The 15,378-nt window shown below is 46.6% G+C and overlaps 1 protein-coding gene across 1 annotated transcript in view; it reads left to right on the top strand.

The window, feature by feature from the left end:
- Nucleotides 1-15,119, top strand: part of LOC149274419 (activating molecule in BECN1-regulated autophagy protein 1-like) — a 30,732-nt gene extending 15,613 nt beyond the window's left edge. The window contains exons 11-19 of the mRNA XM_089505523.1: nucleotides 4,118-4,228; nucleotides 4,369-4,557; nucleotides 4,639-4,793; nucleotides 9,245-9,384; nucleotides 11,467-11,535; nucleotides 12,058-12,271; nucleotides 13,363-13,375; nucleotides 13,487-13,868; nucleotides 14,987-15,119. Of these exons, the coding sequence (XP_089361649.1) occupies nucleotides 4,118-4,228; nucleotides 4,369-4,557; nucleotides 4,639-4,793; nucleotides 9,245-9,384; nucleotides 11,467-11,535; nucleotides 12,058-12,271; nucleotides 13,363-13,375; nucleotides 13,487-13,868; nucleotides 14,987-15,119 (1,406 nt within the window). The remainder of the gene's footprint in view (nucleotides 1-4,117; nucleotides 4,229-4,368; nucleotides 4,558-4,638; nucleotides 4,794-9,244; nucleotides 9,385-11,466; nucleotides 11,536-12,057; nucleotides 12,272-13,362; nucleotides 13,376-13,486; nucleotides 13,869-14,986) is intronic.
- Nucleotides 15,120-15,378: the final 259 nt, after the last annotated feature.

Genomic DNA, 15,378 nt, shown 5'->3' on the forward strand with positions numbered 1-15,378 from the left:
AGATGTGTGGGGGGGTATTTTGGTAGCTGCCCCCCCCTCCAAACACAAGGAGGGCAGAACTCGACATTATTGGAGAAGCTGCCTCCACGGCAGTTCCAGTGACCCCCTAAATGGGTGCGTCAGGAAACCTTTTCGTGAGGGGATAATTAACCCAATTACCTCTCGCTCTAACGAGGGAGAGCGAGCCAGTGATTTGGTTGCCATGACAACGTTGGAGCCAAGGGAGCTTCATGCCATCCGTGAAAACTCAACGTGAGCTCATCTCTGGCATACAGGTCCCGTGCCCCTCGCCGAGTGTCCAAGGCTCCTAAACCTACCTCGCGTCTTCTTTTTTTTTTTTTTTTTTTTTATGTTGTTGCCGTAGTTACTGAGACTTATTCCCTTGAGACGGAGGCTAAATAAAGCTGCCGGATCCCCCGGCGCCGTTCACGTGAAGATGTTTCTTTTAGCAGAATTCATGGCTTGCTTTTTTCGCGGTCCGCGTGAAATCCGATTGTGGATTCCAGGCATAGAGCAGCCGGCAACTTACTATGGATCAGGACCCCGCGATGCGTCTGACCTACGTATCCATCGTACTAGAAGCCCCTTGGTAGACAAATACGAGAAGCTAAGGGGTCCCGGATATCTGCCCCGTGTCTTCTCAAAGAGGAACACAAACGTTAAAGCTTCTATCGAACTAAATCCTTACAGATATTTGGTCTAAAAGCCCAGAGGGTCTCTTTTTTCCTTTAGAGGAGCAAAAAGAACAGGGGGGCAAAATGTGGCAAGACCCCCATCCGTGTCCTGCCCTGTGCTCTTCTCCCTTATCGATACCTCCAGAAAGGAGACCGGAGGGGCAGTCATTTAAAAACAGGGACGGAATAATTGTACGCTTAAAATGACTGCTCCTATGGTATACATACAAGGGTTAAGCCCTTCGTACTTTCAGCATGTTTTTGTACAGCAATATAATATAATGGATTCATTATGTGGTCAGTACTGAGATCATTTAATAGGGCTTTAAAATTATACACCAGTCTGGCCTTAAAAAACCCGTTCTGGTGGATTTGAACGTCTCTTCATCTCTATTTGATGCTCTTTAACGTGTCTGCCGAAAGACATTTAAATATCACATCGTAGCCTCCTTATATATGTTAATAACCATGGCTGCCAGACACGGCAATGATTTCCGCGACACGCTTGCCCCTAATAGCTCTGCAAGTGTTAATCGTAACCGGGGTCCGCTTGGCTGTCTGCTTGCGCGATGCTCTAAACTAATTAGCCCCCCAGCAATAGTATTTTCAGGGCTGGTGGGCTCTCTATGCAGACTTCCACGCTGCACTACCCCAACGGTCTGCCTGCCACCGCGGGGGGCACGCTTGCCTCGTTCTCTCTGCCATTTAATACCCGATTGAGCGTTAAATCAGCCGCGGGATTGTTTTCGTGAAATAATGTGGAGATGAATTTCCCTGCAGATGAGCCGGCGTACGCGGTATCTCCGCAAAATGTCAGCTCCGTGTTGGCTGTCAGTGCTGGGTCAGCGAGCGTCGGTAATGAAGACAAGGCTTCCTCCACCCACTTCACATCGCAGCGCAGATTTTATATTAACCTCTTATAATTCTATATGCTATCCTACCTCCCCTCAATATTAACACACAAAACGGGTCAGTATGTAGATCGAGAGCAAGAAGTGACAAATCCAGCCTTTGTCTTCCTTTGTTGCAGTTGCCCTCATACAAATTAATTGAAACTAAGCATACGGGGCTGTCTGTGACATCACAAAAGGCTAGCGCCGGTTCCTGATTCGTTGTCTTTCCTCCTTATGGACCGTAGGGTATTAAAGTAACGATTATGTGAGAAATAGTAGACCCTTATGGAGGATATTGTTTTATTATCTGAATGTTACTAATACAAATTATTGAGACGTTCAGGGCTGTAGAACCCTGCAATACCCTCATACCCAGCAAACATTCCAAGATCCTAAAAAAGAGGGGCATCAGGGGAGGAAAGAGGGTCTGGCCCACCATTTATTTACCACGTTTCCCATCCCAGCAAGAGCTCTTTATTCCTTCATGGTTTGCTGTTCTTATGCACAGGTTTTGGATGGTACTTGCTGGTCATCCTCTCTCTTTGAGGAAAGTGGCACAAAGTGTCCCAGTGTCATCTCTTTGAAAACCAACAAAGGTGGCAGTCTACTTACCGAGGCCATCACACCGCAATGGACACCGTAACCCCCACCGGTGCCACAAGCCGTAATTAATAGACCTTTCCCAGATCCTGACTTAAAAATATCAGAAAAGTTTTTAGTTATTTCTTTCTGGAATTTAAAAAGTGCGTCTTTACTGGGATATATTTTTATTTTGTGGACGAAGCATTGATATAAACAAGGTTTGTTTCCTTGTTCATAGCTTGTATGCAAAAGACTCGTTGCCACTTATGTTCAGCACCCAAAACTGGTCTCTTGGTGCTCTCTTTAACGTATCAGGGAGCTTTGCTTTAAAAGCAAGCACCTCTAACGCAGCCAAAGCACCAATCACGTGTGTGCTAGCAGAACATAATTGTTTATATAACATACATGTGATTGGTTGCTGCTACTCATTGACTGGAATGGGAGTGCTACTGAGCATGTGCAGGAAGTGTACTGAGGCATGCATCTCACTTCCTGTAGAGACAGCTGGGGGAGGAGTTACATGAGACAAAAGTCTAATTTTCTCGCTCCAATAACTAAAGGACACTTGAAGAAGGTCTCATGAAATAAAACGGGTATTGCCGTACATTCAGAAGCACTCCAATAATTCCGTGTAAACCATCTTTGGAAGCTTCAATGCAGGCAATATGCTATAGTTGGCTATATATCGCGGCATTGCTTTGCTGTCTCGCACCGCTGTGGTCAAGCTGGAGTATAAATCCGTACTTTTATCCATTTTTTGTGGACTGATAACGGTTCTTCTTCTCATCCGGAGTTCTGTGCTTTCTAGAATGGACTTCTACATGAGTTATGGTGGGTAAAGGTGATGGAAAACCTTCCATTTAATCACCTTTTGCCTCTATATCAGGGGATTATTGTTGACCTTATTTGCATGTGCCTACCCAGAATCCCTTGTGGCTGTGGCAGCACCATGAGATTTCTGAGGGAAAAACAAGTCTTCTGGCTTGTCTGGTGTCGGTAGATGAGGGTTTAATAATACTTCTACTACCCCTTAGAATTGACTTCTTGAAGCTATTCCCACAGTTTAGAGAGAGCTTATTGACTACATGACCCGAAATTGACCCTAATATGAAAGTTCATTTCAGCTAATAAAGGGGGGGGGGGGGCTGTAATTAGTTTCAGCTCCTAAATGAAAGGGCAGCAGCTTAAGAAGCCATTTTCGTTGACTATCTCCGTATTGAGCGTCCAGCTTTTGTTTAGCTCGAGAAACGACAAATGAGTTTCCCTAATGAGCCATCAGCCTCATGGGGACAGTTATGCATTGGCAGAGTGTGAAGGCGGTCTAATGGGACCTCCATTAGAATGTCTCGTCTGCTGGAACGTCCCCCCTTTCCCATTAGGCAGCTCTCAGACCGCGCAGGCCCGCGGATATTCTATGAGAGATGCAGAATGTGTTCCGCTAACCCCACCGGCGCCCATCCTTTGAGAGTTTTCAGGGCATGAAACCGAGTGTCTGGCTAAGTGGCCCAGATATTGTATTGTCTTTTTTTCACCGTAGGATTTAGCTGATGGTAGTGAATGAAGACTATGAAAGGTGAGGGGGATACAATTATTTTTTGCATTATCTTAGAGTATTTTGAACTTTCAGTCTCTATATTTCAAGTTTTTTTTTTTTTAGGTTTATTAGAGTTTGACAGAACACCTTCAGTAATTTACTCACAACGTTTGTGTTATGGGGTCTCAAAACCTCAACCCGTCTCTATCTGGCCTGGAAACCTGTGCTGCTCCATAATACATTCATACTGTGGGTAATGGCCTTGTAGCCCTGCTGGTGGAGGGCTAAGGCTTTCCCCGTATCATTTTAGTGGGGGGGTGTGTGTGTGTGTGTGTGTGTGTATATGTTTTTTGCTGCATTTGTACTCTTTAAGATCTTATAATATACTGTCATAGCTTTTTAGAACTAAAACACGTCTTCCATCTTCTTCGAAGGTGCTGTGATCGGAGATGGACAGTCTGCTGTGGCCAGTAACATAGCAAACACCACTTACCGGTTGCAGTGGTGGGACTTCACAAAGTACGACCTACCAGAGATCAGTAATGGTGAGTGCACGATCTTCTCACGCTTTCTCTTCCGGGCTTCGTCAGACGGGCTGAAGGGAAGCATGCATACCAAAAGCTAACCGTTCACTAACCAGCAGCTGTGTGTTCTCTTGGATTTTTACTTTAACTCTCTGTTGCAGCCACAGCTAATGTTCTGGTCCAGAACTGTAAGATCTACAATGATGCCAGCTGCGACATCTCAGCCGACGGGAAGCTCCTTGCAGCCTTCATCCCCAGCAGCCAGCGCGGCTTCCCTGACGAAGGCATCCTCGCTGTGTATTCTCTAGCCCCACACAACCTCGGCGAGATCCTCTTCACAAAGCGTTTTGGTAAGACAGAGATTATCTGAGCCTTCTACCCCGGACACCCTAACCTGTTACGAGAGCTCAACATAACTTCTCCTTGCCTAGGTCCCAATGCCATCTCGGTCAGCTTGTCCCCGATGGGCCGCTACGTCATGGTCGGGCTGGCTTCTCGCAGGATCCTGCTTCATCCTTCCACGGAGCACATGGTGGCTCAGGTCTTCTGGCTGCAAAAACCCCACGAAGGAGAAACCTCTATGAGAGTGAGTGCTACTTATTCATGATCTGTACTCTTATATGCATACATATAATTATAGCATAATAGCAAACAAAATGCTATGGTGCTTACACATTCTAGATGGGGTAACTAAGTAACTGGTGGCCCGCCTTCTAAAAAATACTTGGGTGTTTTCCAAGTTTGTAGACACGGTAGGATGGTGACTTGAGGAGGTGGGGGTGTATCGCCAGTCCTACTGACCGTCTACATATAAAGACTAAGGCTTTGGGGGATTATTTCATAACCTGGAGGCACCGTCCCTACCACAGGATCAACAAGAGAGTCACGTCAGATGATCAAATCTCAGTTCTGCCTCCCACATAAGGTAGCGGTTGGCCGGGGGTCCGATGCTGTCAGACCGGCTGTAACTTTGGTCCCTTTAACAGCTGCGATCCTTGTGGTTACTGCCCAGCATGCTAAAGAGGGAGCAGGGGGTTGTTTGGAACCGACACAATCTGCTGAACGAAGAACTGTGTCTAGGAGATTCGCTCTGACCTGGTTTCGTCCCGTCTCTGCTCCTTGGGGCAGCCTGCTCAGTAGACTGAAATGAAAACTAAAACCTTTTCCCTTAAGGTAATCTATTCACCAAGCAGGGATAATTAACTAGTCACTCACGGCTTCATGGTCCAGAGGGAAAAGTGGCAAACCATTAGTACACTCACTATGCGCCTTAGGATATAACCGGGCCGAGGTTGCTTCTAAAGTCCTCTTCCTAGTGAGACCACCCTGATCAAGGGATTGATGACGGTTTCAATTCAGGGGTCTGAATTTTCGGTCGCTGCAGCAGTTTTTTTTAGCTTCTAAGGTTGGAAAAATCCAGGAGCTGCTGGTATCGTTAAATACTAAAGCCTGTTTTAATTTGTTTTTTTTGTGTGCAGGTGAAGTGAAACCTGCCGTACACTCCGTTATCTGCTGTTTCTTAAAGGGACAGTTATGGCCAAATAGTTTTTTGTCTCAACAGCATTTCATGGAGAATACTTCCTAGTTCATTTACCTAGCCAAAAACAAAATTGGGAATCATTGGCCATAGAAAATTGAGTTGACTCTTCCATTAAAGAAGACAAACTAGGCTCAGATGAAGCTACCTGATGGGTGGATTTTGGTGAATTGTTCTAGTTCTTCCACTGAAGGCTTTTTTTCCCTGCCATTTTCAGTGGTAAATCAGCACGTTGAATTAATCCATGCAAAGTGCATTTGCTGGTGTCAAACCAGAGACATTGACTCCTCTAAACTGCCGATCGGGTGGATGTTTTCTCCACGTCTGGTTTATCAGAAGCCCCGCTGGTCTGGGCAGAGTTTCAGCCTCTTTGCCAGAAATAAATTGGCGTGTAGGGTGGGCAGCCAAGAAGCACGGCATGTGGTTGCTGACAGTGTTTGTGTGAAGAAATCTGAACACGTGCCAAAAATGTTTCTGCTGAAGCCTCCTGCGCCTTGCTATATTGAGAATGAATACACTTCCTTACCCCCCACTAGATCAGCCCCCATGACCACCATAGGTGCCACTCGCCGAACCGCCACAAGTGGCACTTCAGCATTACTCCTAACCCCCACCATCCTATGTAGGGTAAGGAGGTAGTAAAATTTGAATAGGACACGTTAACTGTCTTCATTTACCCCCTTCTCATAGCCATCTGTGGTTGAGGGGCTGTAAGCCATGTGACGAACGTGGACAATGTGCCGGCGCTTGGTATACCAACCAAGCTGCCGGTGCCATGTTGGCAAGTATCCAACGCTGTTACCAGGGTATGGTTTACTTGGGCTCATCAAATATGCCTTTTCTCACCCAGGCGAAAACATTTTTAATCCATATTGTTTGCATGTCCTCCCAGCGAGCGCGCTAAACCTTTATAAATGCCCTCACAATACCATGTTTAGCATCTTTTCTGAAACAACACGGTATTTATCTGTCACTTAGACATCTTATTAGCAGATCCCGTGAGGAATTTCAGCTCGCTTGGCTCGGAATGGAGTTATTTAAAAAAAACGTAGGGTTTTCTGTGTCGAGAAGCTCTTAACGTTGTTTTATTCACCATTGTTTCCTTAATGCGATTCCTTGTGAGTCGAACATGTTTTTTAGGGCAAATCCCAGGAGCTGGGTAGACATGGAACCTAAAACTGTCCTTCTATCTGATCGAGGACTCTATGGCTTCCGCCTGCCCCGTTTCTAAAACGTTTGGGCTTCGTCTACAGAACTTTATCCAGTTTTATGTATTTTGTTGCCTATTCTGTTGTGTGATTTCCCCTCCCCCCCTCTTTTTTAAGGATTACCGGGTTGGTTTGGGGTTAAAAGGGCAAATCTTAATTATCCACAGGGCGAGTTGTAATTGCATTTTAAGGTCTGTGTATTGAGGTCTTCTGCATGGATTGACATTAACCCAAGGGACCATCAGGGTGAGACCCAGGTGGTGCGCGGAAGGGCACGGTGCCAGAAGAGCCGTGTTTGCCGCAGGGCAGCACCAAAGGTTATATGCTGCGCGGGGTATTCGTTTAGAGGGTGCTGCGGGACTGGGACTAAGATATTCGGCCAACTTGGAGAAGTTTCTGAAGAAGAAGAGGAGGTGGTGATACTCCAGGGAGGATAAGTGTGTGTGTGTATGACGGTTTGAAGAGTATAGAGCAGGATTAATTGCACAGGCCGTCACCGCTGATTATCTCTTCTCAAGATCCAATCTTGTTAATTTTCTGTAAAACGGCGTTGTACGATTAAAAGCAACTTCCTCTGTAATGATGACACATTCGACCTCCGCAGTAGGATTGTTTGGATAAGACTTTATTGGCATCGTGAGCCCGAAAGCTCTCCAGGGAGCGCATGTATGTAAGCGAGTCACAGGGGTTACCCGCTGGCGGCAGTTACAATCTCTGCCTTTTAATGACAGTTTGAAGAAAGTGTCTACAGCAACAACAAAAAAAGTACGAGAAGGTACGGAGGACGATGTAGCTTCTTAATTAAGAGGGAGGCCTCTGGGTTCCTCGGGAAACTTCTTAACTTCTGCCAGGTTTTTTAACGTTTCCTTAACACTAGACTATCCGGACGCTAAACGCTCTTCTGGGTTCCCCCCCCCCCAGTGACCCCTGGACAGCCTGTGGGAAAATTGGCTTAAATAATTACCTTTTAATCAAATAGGAGAACATGTTAAATATGAATATCTTAAAATAATACAAATGTGGGGAAGCATAAAATGCCACAAGCCTTAAATCCTGCAATGGGGAAAAAAACCCACGCCTGGTATGTTGAATGTTATATGATGGAGACATAGGGGGTTTAAGTGCATAAATGTGGTTTTGTGTCCCTTATCGACTTTAAGGGACATTTACACTTCAAAGACTTCATTTTTTAATATTACAGTTTCACGTTAATCTTTATAAATTGACACAACCCTCCATAGCTCTGCAATAGATAAGTAGCAACATTCGCGCAGTCTGAGACGATCAGGTATCGGGTCATTGATCCCAAGAGCTTACTACCTAAAAGGCTTCACATATGATTTTGCGGTGGCAGCGTTTAATGGGAAAATGAAAGCCTTTTATATACTTTGTCCATCACAGCTTTATATGAAACACATAAGAAATGGGCAAGCGCGGCTACCAAACAACCATGATATCCGGAAAAATAACTAAACCAAAAAATATCACTATACGCAATAAAAACAGAGTGCGTCGTTACGCGGAAGTAAGGATTTTTGGCTGGAGTGCATGTTTTATAGTTATTGTAGAAGAAAGTCAATAGTCATAGCTGTTTATTACAGGGATGTGACCCTTCTCTGTCCCGAGCAGGCGGATCTTTAAACTCTCCGATCTGTCTCTAGAGAACCGGTTCAAATTTGTCATCCTTCCAGCTGCTCGATAAGCGGCGGGTCTGTAGTCAGCGAGTGTTTTAGGTCCTCATTCAGTCCTCCCCTGGGGATTATATGGTAGTGGTTTTTTGTTTCTAGAGTGGGATGTCTGTTTCAATGCGCGCCTCATCATCGCACCCATGGAACAAATTACAGCTCGGAACAAGCGCCCAGATGTCTTCTGAAAGACCCCGCTGGTTGCGAGACGCGCTCCCCTTTATTCTGCGCTCAGCGGAGGGCGTGAGATGGGAATCTAGATTTCCAAAAGTGATATTGTTCCGTGGACACGACACGCGTGTGTTACATGACAGCTGCTCACGGTCACAGAGCCTGGGGTGTTAATTTGGATCCGACGCTCTTTCAGCCACTCGTCCCATAGCTGTGACCTTACGGCTCTCTGCTCAGATAAATGGCCGGCGAGGGTCTACAGCGCTTCACGCGCATGTTATCTAAACGTTGCGACACATGTAACATGTCCCATCTTACAGGAATTACACCGGACGTTCGTCCGTGGAAAATGTATTTATTTCTTTTCATGTTTTGCCCCTGTTGCTGCTGTCTGTGATGTATGTTTTTTCACAATGTCCTTGTCCTTGTTTTTCAGCGTGTGTTTAACGTGCTGTACCCAATGCCCGCCGACCAGAGACGACACGTCAGCATCAACTCGGCTCGCTGGCTGCCCGAACCTGGCCTCGGGTTGGCATACGGCACCAACAAGGGAGACCTGGTTATCTGCCGGCCAGAGTAAGTTTCAGCTAGCGCCGGGGCTCGGCTTACTGGTTCTACGTATCCGTAGCCATACTTCTCAGTACGGAAGGAGCCTTCTGATCACGTGGAAGCTCTGATCTTCCCAAAACATGGGTCTCTGCCACCGTCCCACCAGAGAGACCAGCACGCTCTTCTGTTCAAAGCAGACAGGGAGTCTGGGATACTAACCCTGAATATATATGTATAATATGTATGAATTAATATTCATAAATAATAAAGATGCTAAAATTGCATATTGCTTTTTATTTTTTATTTTTTATTCAGTAGAGTTTTCTAGGAAGCCGTCAGAATTTCTTGCAAAAATCTTTCGTTAAGAGAGGTTGGAAACCCCCTGATCTAATCTGACGGTGGATAATAACTAAGCTTTCATTGCCCAGGGGCCACGCTGAGAACGGAATCTTAAAATCATCCTTGTGGTTGCATTGTGCTTTCTGAATGGTTTATTCTGCATATATATATATATATAGTCCTGTTCCATCAGAATCCCTGGCGTCCTTCAGGGCCTTTTTCCTCTGCCGTCCGTCGCTAAAGAAATGAATCGCTTTGTCCCCGAGTAGTGGCAGTCCCGCTCCACCCTCCATTTACTCGGAAGGTAGAGGACAAAGTCTTCCAACACCCTGATGGATGGGAGCTGACTCTTTAATCTCTGTGTAAATTGACAGAACTCAGGGATACATTGTCGCTCTCCTAAAAATTCTCCCCGCAAGGTTCCTTCTAACAGACGCAGCAAAGCCGATGCAAATCCAGATTTCTCCTTGTCCTACCTCGATGCCTTAGGTTCCCCACATCTGCCAGTGATCATTAGAATATTATTTCCTGCGAGACGTTGAGCAGACCCCCCCGAGGGACCCTGGTATAAGGGCAGATCTTGTAATGAGCTGCATGTGTCAATGTTTAGCGGCCTGATTCCTGTGATCTCGGTTCTGTCGTGACGGCACCATTAGCTTATCATTTCCTCTGTTTATTGATCGCCCGATCGATACGGTTGACTAACAAAGCCTTCTTAGCGCATTTCTTTGCTCCTCGCGTGGCTTGCGGTGATCTGTTCCTATCTGTGACAATGTGGGACTCGGAGGTGGTCTCTGATGATAAGTAAACGGGGTCCCTTTTCCATGGCAGGTTTGTAGATTACAATGTAATAGCCATAAACACATCTGATGCCCGTAGATTTTATCCCTGACGTCGGCAGCGCTTTGAGTTTTGCTAATTACATGCATCGAGGCCACGGTATTATTAAATCCGGCAGCAAATATTTACCCAGTCGCTGCCAAAGTGGGCCGCGCGCGTCTTCCAGTTCCATCGTTTTGTCTTAAGTTCTAATAAGGATTTTAGGTCACTGAAATATGTGATTCGGGAAGACGCGGTAATTGCTTGTTCTGTTATTCTAAGGAGAAAAAAAAAAGCAAGACGCTAAAATGCCAAATCCTTACTGTTTACTCCCGACTTGCCAAACCTTTGGGTTGCTAAGCAACATCTACATCGCTTTCTTCAGACGCTGATTAAACGGGGATTATAACGGTAAGGAAACACCGTCTTTACCTCGGACTTAAAAGAAAAAAGAAAAAAAAAATCCATCTTATTATTAGAAATGATCTCAAACCGTTTTTTTTTGTCCTTTGCGAATCTATAACTCCCGTTGGTTAACTTGAAGACTGACCTGCGCGGCAATCGGTGGTTGCCAGACTAGCCGTATAGATCTGCTCCCGTGTAACCTATAGACGTAGGTCAGGGACCCGCATCTCCGCACGTCTGTAGCTGCAATTAAAAGTCTATATCACAGCGGCCACGTGAAATACGTCCCTGACTTCCAGCTGGGCGCCGAGCCGACGGATGCCTCTAATCGGCTGATCTGGCAACACTGTTGATCTCTAATGTCTTGTTAAAGTAACAGCCCTTATTGAATTGATTTAGGTGGGTGAGACTCGCCTACGCGGTGGTGCTATAAGTGCAATATTATAAAATAAATGGTAATTATAAGTGGCTCTTATGGTAATTATGCTCGTTGACTTGAACTATATACTTTGGGTCTAATGCGTCGTTTTTTCTCTTCTATTTCAGGGCGTTTGACAATGTCATGAATGAGGCCATCCTGCAGCATAACACTACCAGGACCAGCGAAAGGCCCGGGTAAGACCAGACGGTAAAAAAAACAATGCAAGTTGGGGCCGAGGCCAACATAGACAGTGGGAGTTTCGTATAAAGTAGTGCAGTCAGCAGGAAACTTGCACTCGTTGCTATGGTGATAAGACCATTTGCACTTTGCCAGTATTTCGCTTAATAAATATGTCCGTTGACTCTTTGAGGCCAGCTAGACCGGTTTCATTTTGTGCAGACCCATAATACGTTATATTTTGAGGACTGATGCGTATAGCTTTGTGTGCAGATTATGATTTATGCCGTGAGATAGGAGGCACGGCAGTGCAACTCCCAGTATGCTTAGCCAGCTAAATGCTTTCATTGGTCTATTACTGGTAATAGCTGATTACTGTTCATATCAGATCTGTGTTGGGTAATGATAATGCAGCGCAAGCAATTAAGACCCAATACAAGACTTTGTCCCCCAAAAAATGGTGAAGCACACATGAACCGTCTTTACAGGATTACTGACATATCTCTGGATAATGACCGTGAATCACGTTCCGTGTCTAGAACGAGCCGTGCTTCCTGGAGGTCAGATCGGGACATGGGTTTGATGAACGCCATCGGCCTCCAGCCCCGGAATCCCACCACCTCGGTGACATCCCAGGGCACGCAGACCCCCGCTCCGCAGCTACAGAATGCAGAGACACAGACTGAAAGGGAGACCCCGGAGACCAACCCCACGCTGCCCGGTACTGACGGTAAGAGGACAGGGCAGAAAAATGCCTTTATACACCACATCTTTATTCCTTCTGTGTCCCTTTTCTCTTTAAAGGTCCACTCCAGATATATATATATATTATATATATATTTGCATGGACTCTGGTGCGTTTTTCAGTGCAGGTATCCTTTAGTTAGTGAAGTTAGAAAGTGAGACTTCTGTCTCATTTAGCTGCCTCTGCTGAAACCAGGAAGCGTAAGCAGGGAACGTGGTTCCTGCACACGCTCAGTAGCGCTCCCATCGAAGCCAATCAGAGCAGAGAACCCAGCGTAGCCGCAGCCAATCACACGCATGGGAACAAAACTGTTACAAATAGCATGTGTGTAATTGGCTACTTCTACCCCGATTCATTTTAATGGGAGCTCAGTGCTTGGAATAGGAGAGCGTCTGAGCATGTGCAAGTAAAATGCGTTGGAGTGCATGCAAGATGGACTCCCAACAGGCATTTAAAACTAAAAATACAAGTTTGGAGGCTAGACTGATCTTAAATCTGTCCTCCTCAGCCTCTTCTACATACCCTAATGTGACACTTTGAGGCTGTGAATATTGCTGGAGTGTTTTATTTGGGGGGGGGGTAGTCCCTGGAAACAAGAGATTAGTGCAGGTAGACCGGTCAGAGATAAGAATCTCTTCTCTTGGTTTCAGTAGGTTCTAGCAGTGAACAAGCTGCAGCTTCCAGTAGCGGTTCAGCAGCTGCAGGAACAGCATCAGAGTCACTGGAAGGAAGCCTGGAGTCGGCAGATGTGCCTTCCACAGGTTGGGATGGTGCTGTTGGTTGGGGTGGGGCGGATTGGGTCGTAGAGCTTTCCAAATATATTTTATATATTACATGTATATATTTTATACCTTCGGTTGAATCTGCTTTCTTTGCTGTAATCTTTGATATAGAACAGAGGCAGTTGTAGAAGCACAATTCCCATGACCCTCAGCCTCTCTTTTGTCAGGCAAGCAGTGTAGATCCGCATTGTCGGATGTCAGAGTTTGCTTTATGGTGCAGCTCTACAGAGCATCCCAGAAGCAGCAAAGTTTTATGTTGTCCACGTAGCCTGGTACTTGTGTTTAAAAGTTAATGCTGGAGACACGTTAACACTAAGGGGACAACTTTCGGTGAAACACTGATTCAACCCCCCCCCCTTTAATCCCGACTTGATCCCATTTCTCAGTGAGCTTTCCCATGATGATACTTCTGTTTCTGATATGTTCTTCCATGTCTCGTAGGGGAGAGCCAGGAAGATGCTCTGAGCAGGATCCAGCGGCTCATGGCTGAAGGAGGCATGACAGCGGTGGTCCAGAGAGAGCAGAGCACCACCATGGCGTCCATGGGTGGCTTTGGCAATAACATCATTGTCAGCCATCGAATCCACCGCAGCTCTCAAACGGCGTCTGATCCCACCACGCGCTCCTCTGCCCAGCATTCTCCACAGCCCTCCACCTCCAGAGAGAGCGTGGCGGAGCTCGAACGGCACATTAACGCGGCCCCAACTCGTCTGCCACCGCTGCACCCCGAAGGAGAATCACTGGAAAATAACAACAACAACAACAACGATGAAGACCTTGGCCAGCAGCCTCCCAGTAGCAGCACCTTCCCCGGTGTGGAGAGGTAGAGAGATGTGGAACTGCCAGCCCGGTACTGCTGTAAAGACATACCCCTGCCCGCTTTCTGCCGAAGGTGGGGGGACTTTCTCAAGCTGTGGACAATGGTGCTATAGACTTGGAGGGAATTTGATAATTGGCCCTCCAGCGTCAGTGGGATGGGGGAGTGCAGAGTTTTAGCAGCTAGGTGTTCTCACACTGCCCCTCCCACTTACCCCCTTACCTTGCACTCTCTGCCTTCCTATTGGCAATGCCCAGAAAGCAGAGAAAATATACCCCTTTTACTTAGGTGGGTGTTGATCTCATCCTTGAGGAAAATATCATTATAGGCGGGCAATGAAGAAAAAGAAGAGGGGAAAAAAAAGTCCAGAAATTGTCCTGCCCCCCCTTACCTTTACTGCCCCATCTAGGTTTTATTTTCCAAAGGAGAGGGGGCAATCAGCACTAAATGCCCCCTGGGTAAGTGTGATTTTTAAGTGCAAAGAGCTGCTATAAGACTGTTACTGCCCTCCGTGCTTTGAATGAAGCTCTTGGAGGGATGCATGCACTACCATAAGGGTGGATTTGGTGGGGGCCCCTGTAATGTGTGCCTCCACTTCTGCCCCATGCGCGTGTCGGGGTGTTTTGTTGCCTCGACGTCAGGCAGAGGAAGCGACGTAACTCTGGTTCCGAATGAAGTTTCAGAACCAAGGCTGCTGCCCCGAGCACGGCCATCACAACGTTGACAGACATGGAAGTGGTTTCCCGTCGACGAGGACGCAAGGTCATTCTTCCGCTAATCACAAACCCATAGGCAGCCGCCTCGGTAGGCTGATTTCTTTTTGGGGGTTGCCAAATAGGTCCAGTAATATGCTGCGTTTAGACTCTTATCCCTGCTTTTTGTTTTGTTTTTTTCCTCCAGTTTTTCGGATTACTTTATTACTTTTTTTTTGGGGGGGGGGGACCACAACCTGCAAGGTCTAAACCAATCCCCTTCCCCGAGTCTACAGTGTGTCTGACTGTGTGAATGAAGTGTTCTTCCCTGTTCTGATAGGTACTGATCTCCCCGTGTTGTGTGAGCCCAGGTGCACCTCTATCCTTGCCAAAGGCCAGTAGACCCTTGTGTGTTAATCCCTTTGCTGGCAGAGCGCTTGGCAGCTTGCAGCAAACCAAACTGGCAATGACTGGGTTAATTGCAAGAGGCATCACGCTTAGCCCACCAGCTGCCTTGTACGTCCGGGCCTTGCACTCGCTCACCGAGACCCGTATACCCACCTAGTAGTACTCTGGGAGGCCGCGAGCCCCGGAGGGTCTCTCGTGGGCTGCAAATAGATGTTGACAGTATTAAAGATGAATGTTACAGAGGGGGACGGGATACATTCAGCTCTTGCATGTGAAATATTAACGTGAAAATGTTTTTTTTATGCCGTAAAGAAGATCTGAGCTGCCGACACCAACAACTCCTGCTGTACTTTGTTGCCTCCCTTCTATCCCCCCCCCCCCCAGCTTGCAGGCACCCAGCAGCAGGTAGGGTGGTC

The sequence above is a fragment of the Sceloporus occidentalis genome, unplaced genomic scaffold (genome assembly GCF_023333645.1).
Source record: "Sceloporus occidentalis isolate IW3139 unplaced genomic scaffold, rSceOcc1.0.p SCAF_331, whole genome shotgun sequence".
In the NCBI taxonomy this organism is placed as follows: Eukaryota; Metazoa; Chordata; class Lepidosauria; order Squamata; family Phrynosomatidae; genus Sceloporus; species Sceloporus occidentalis.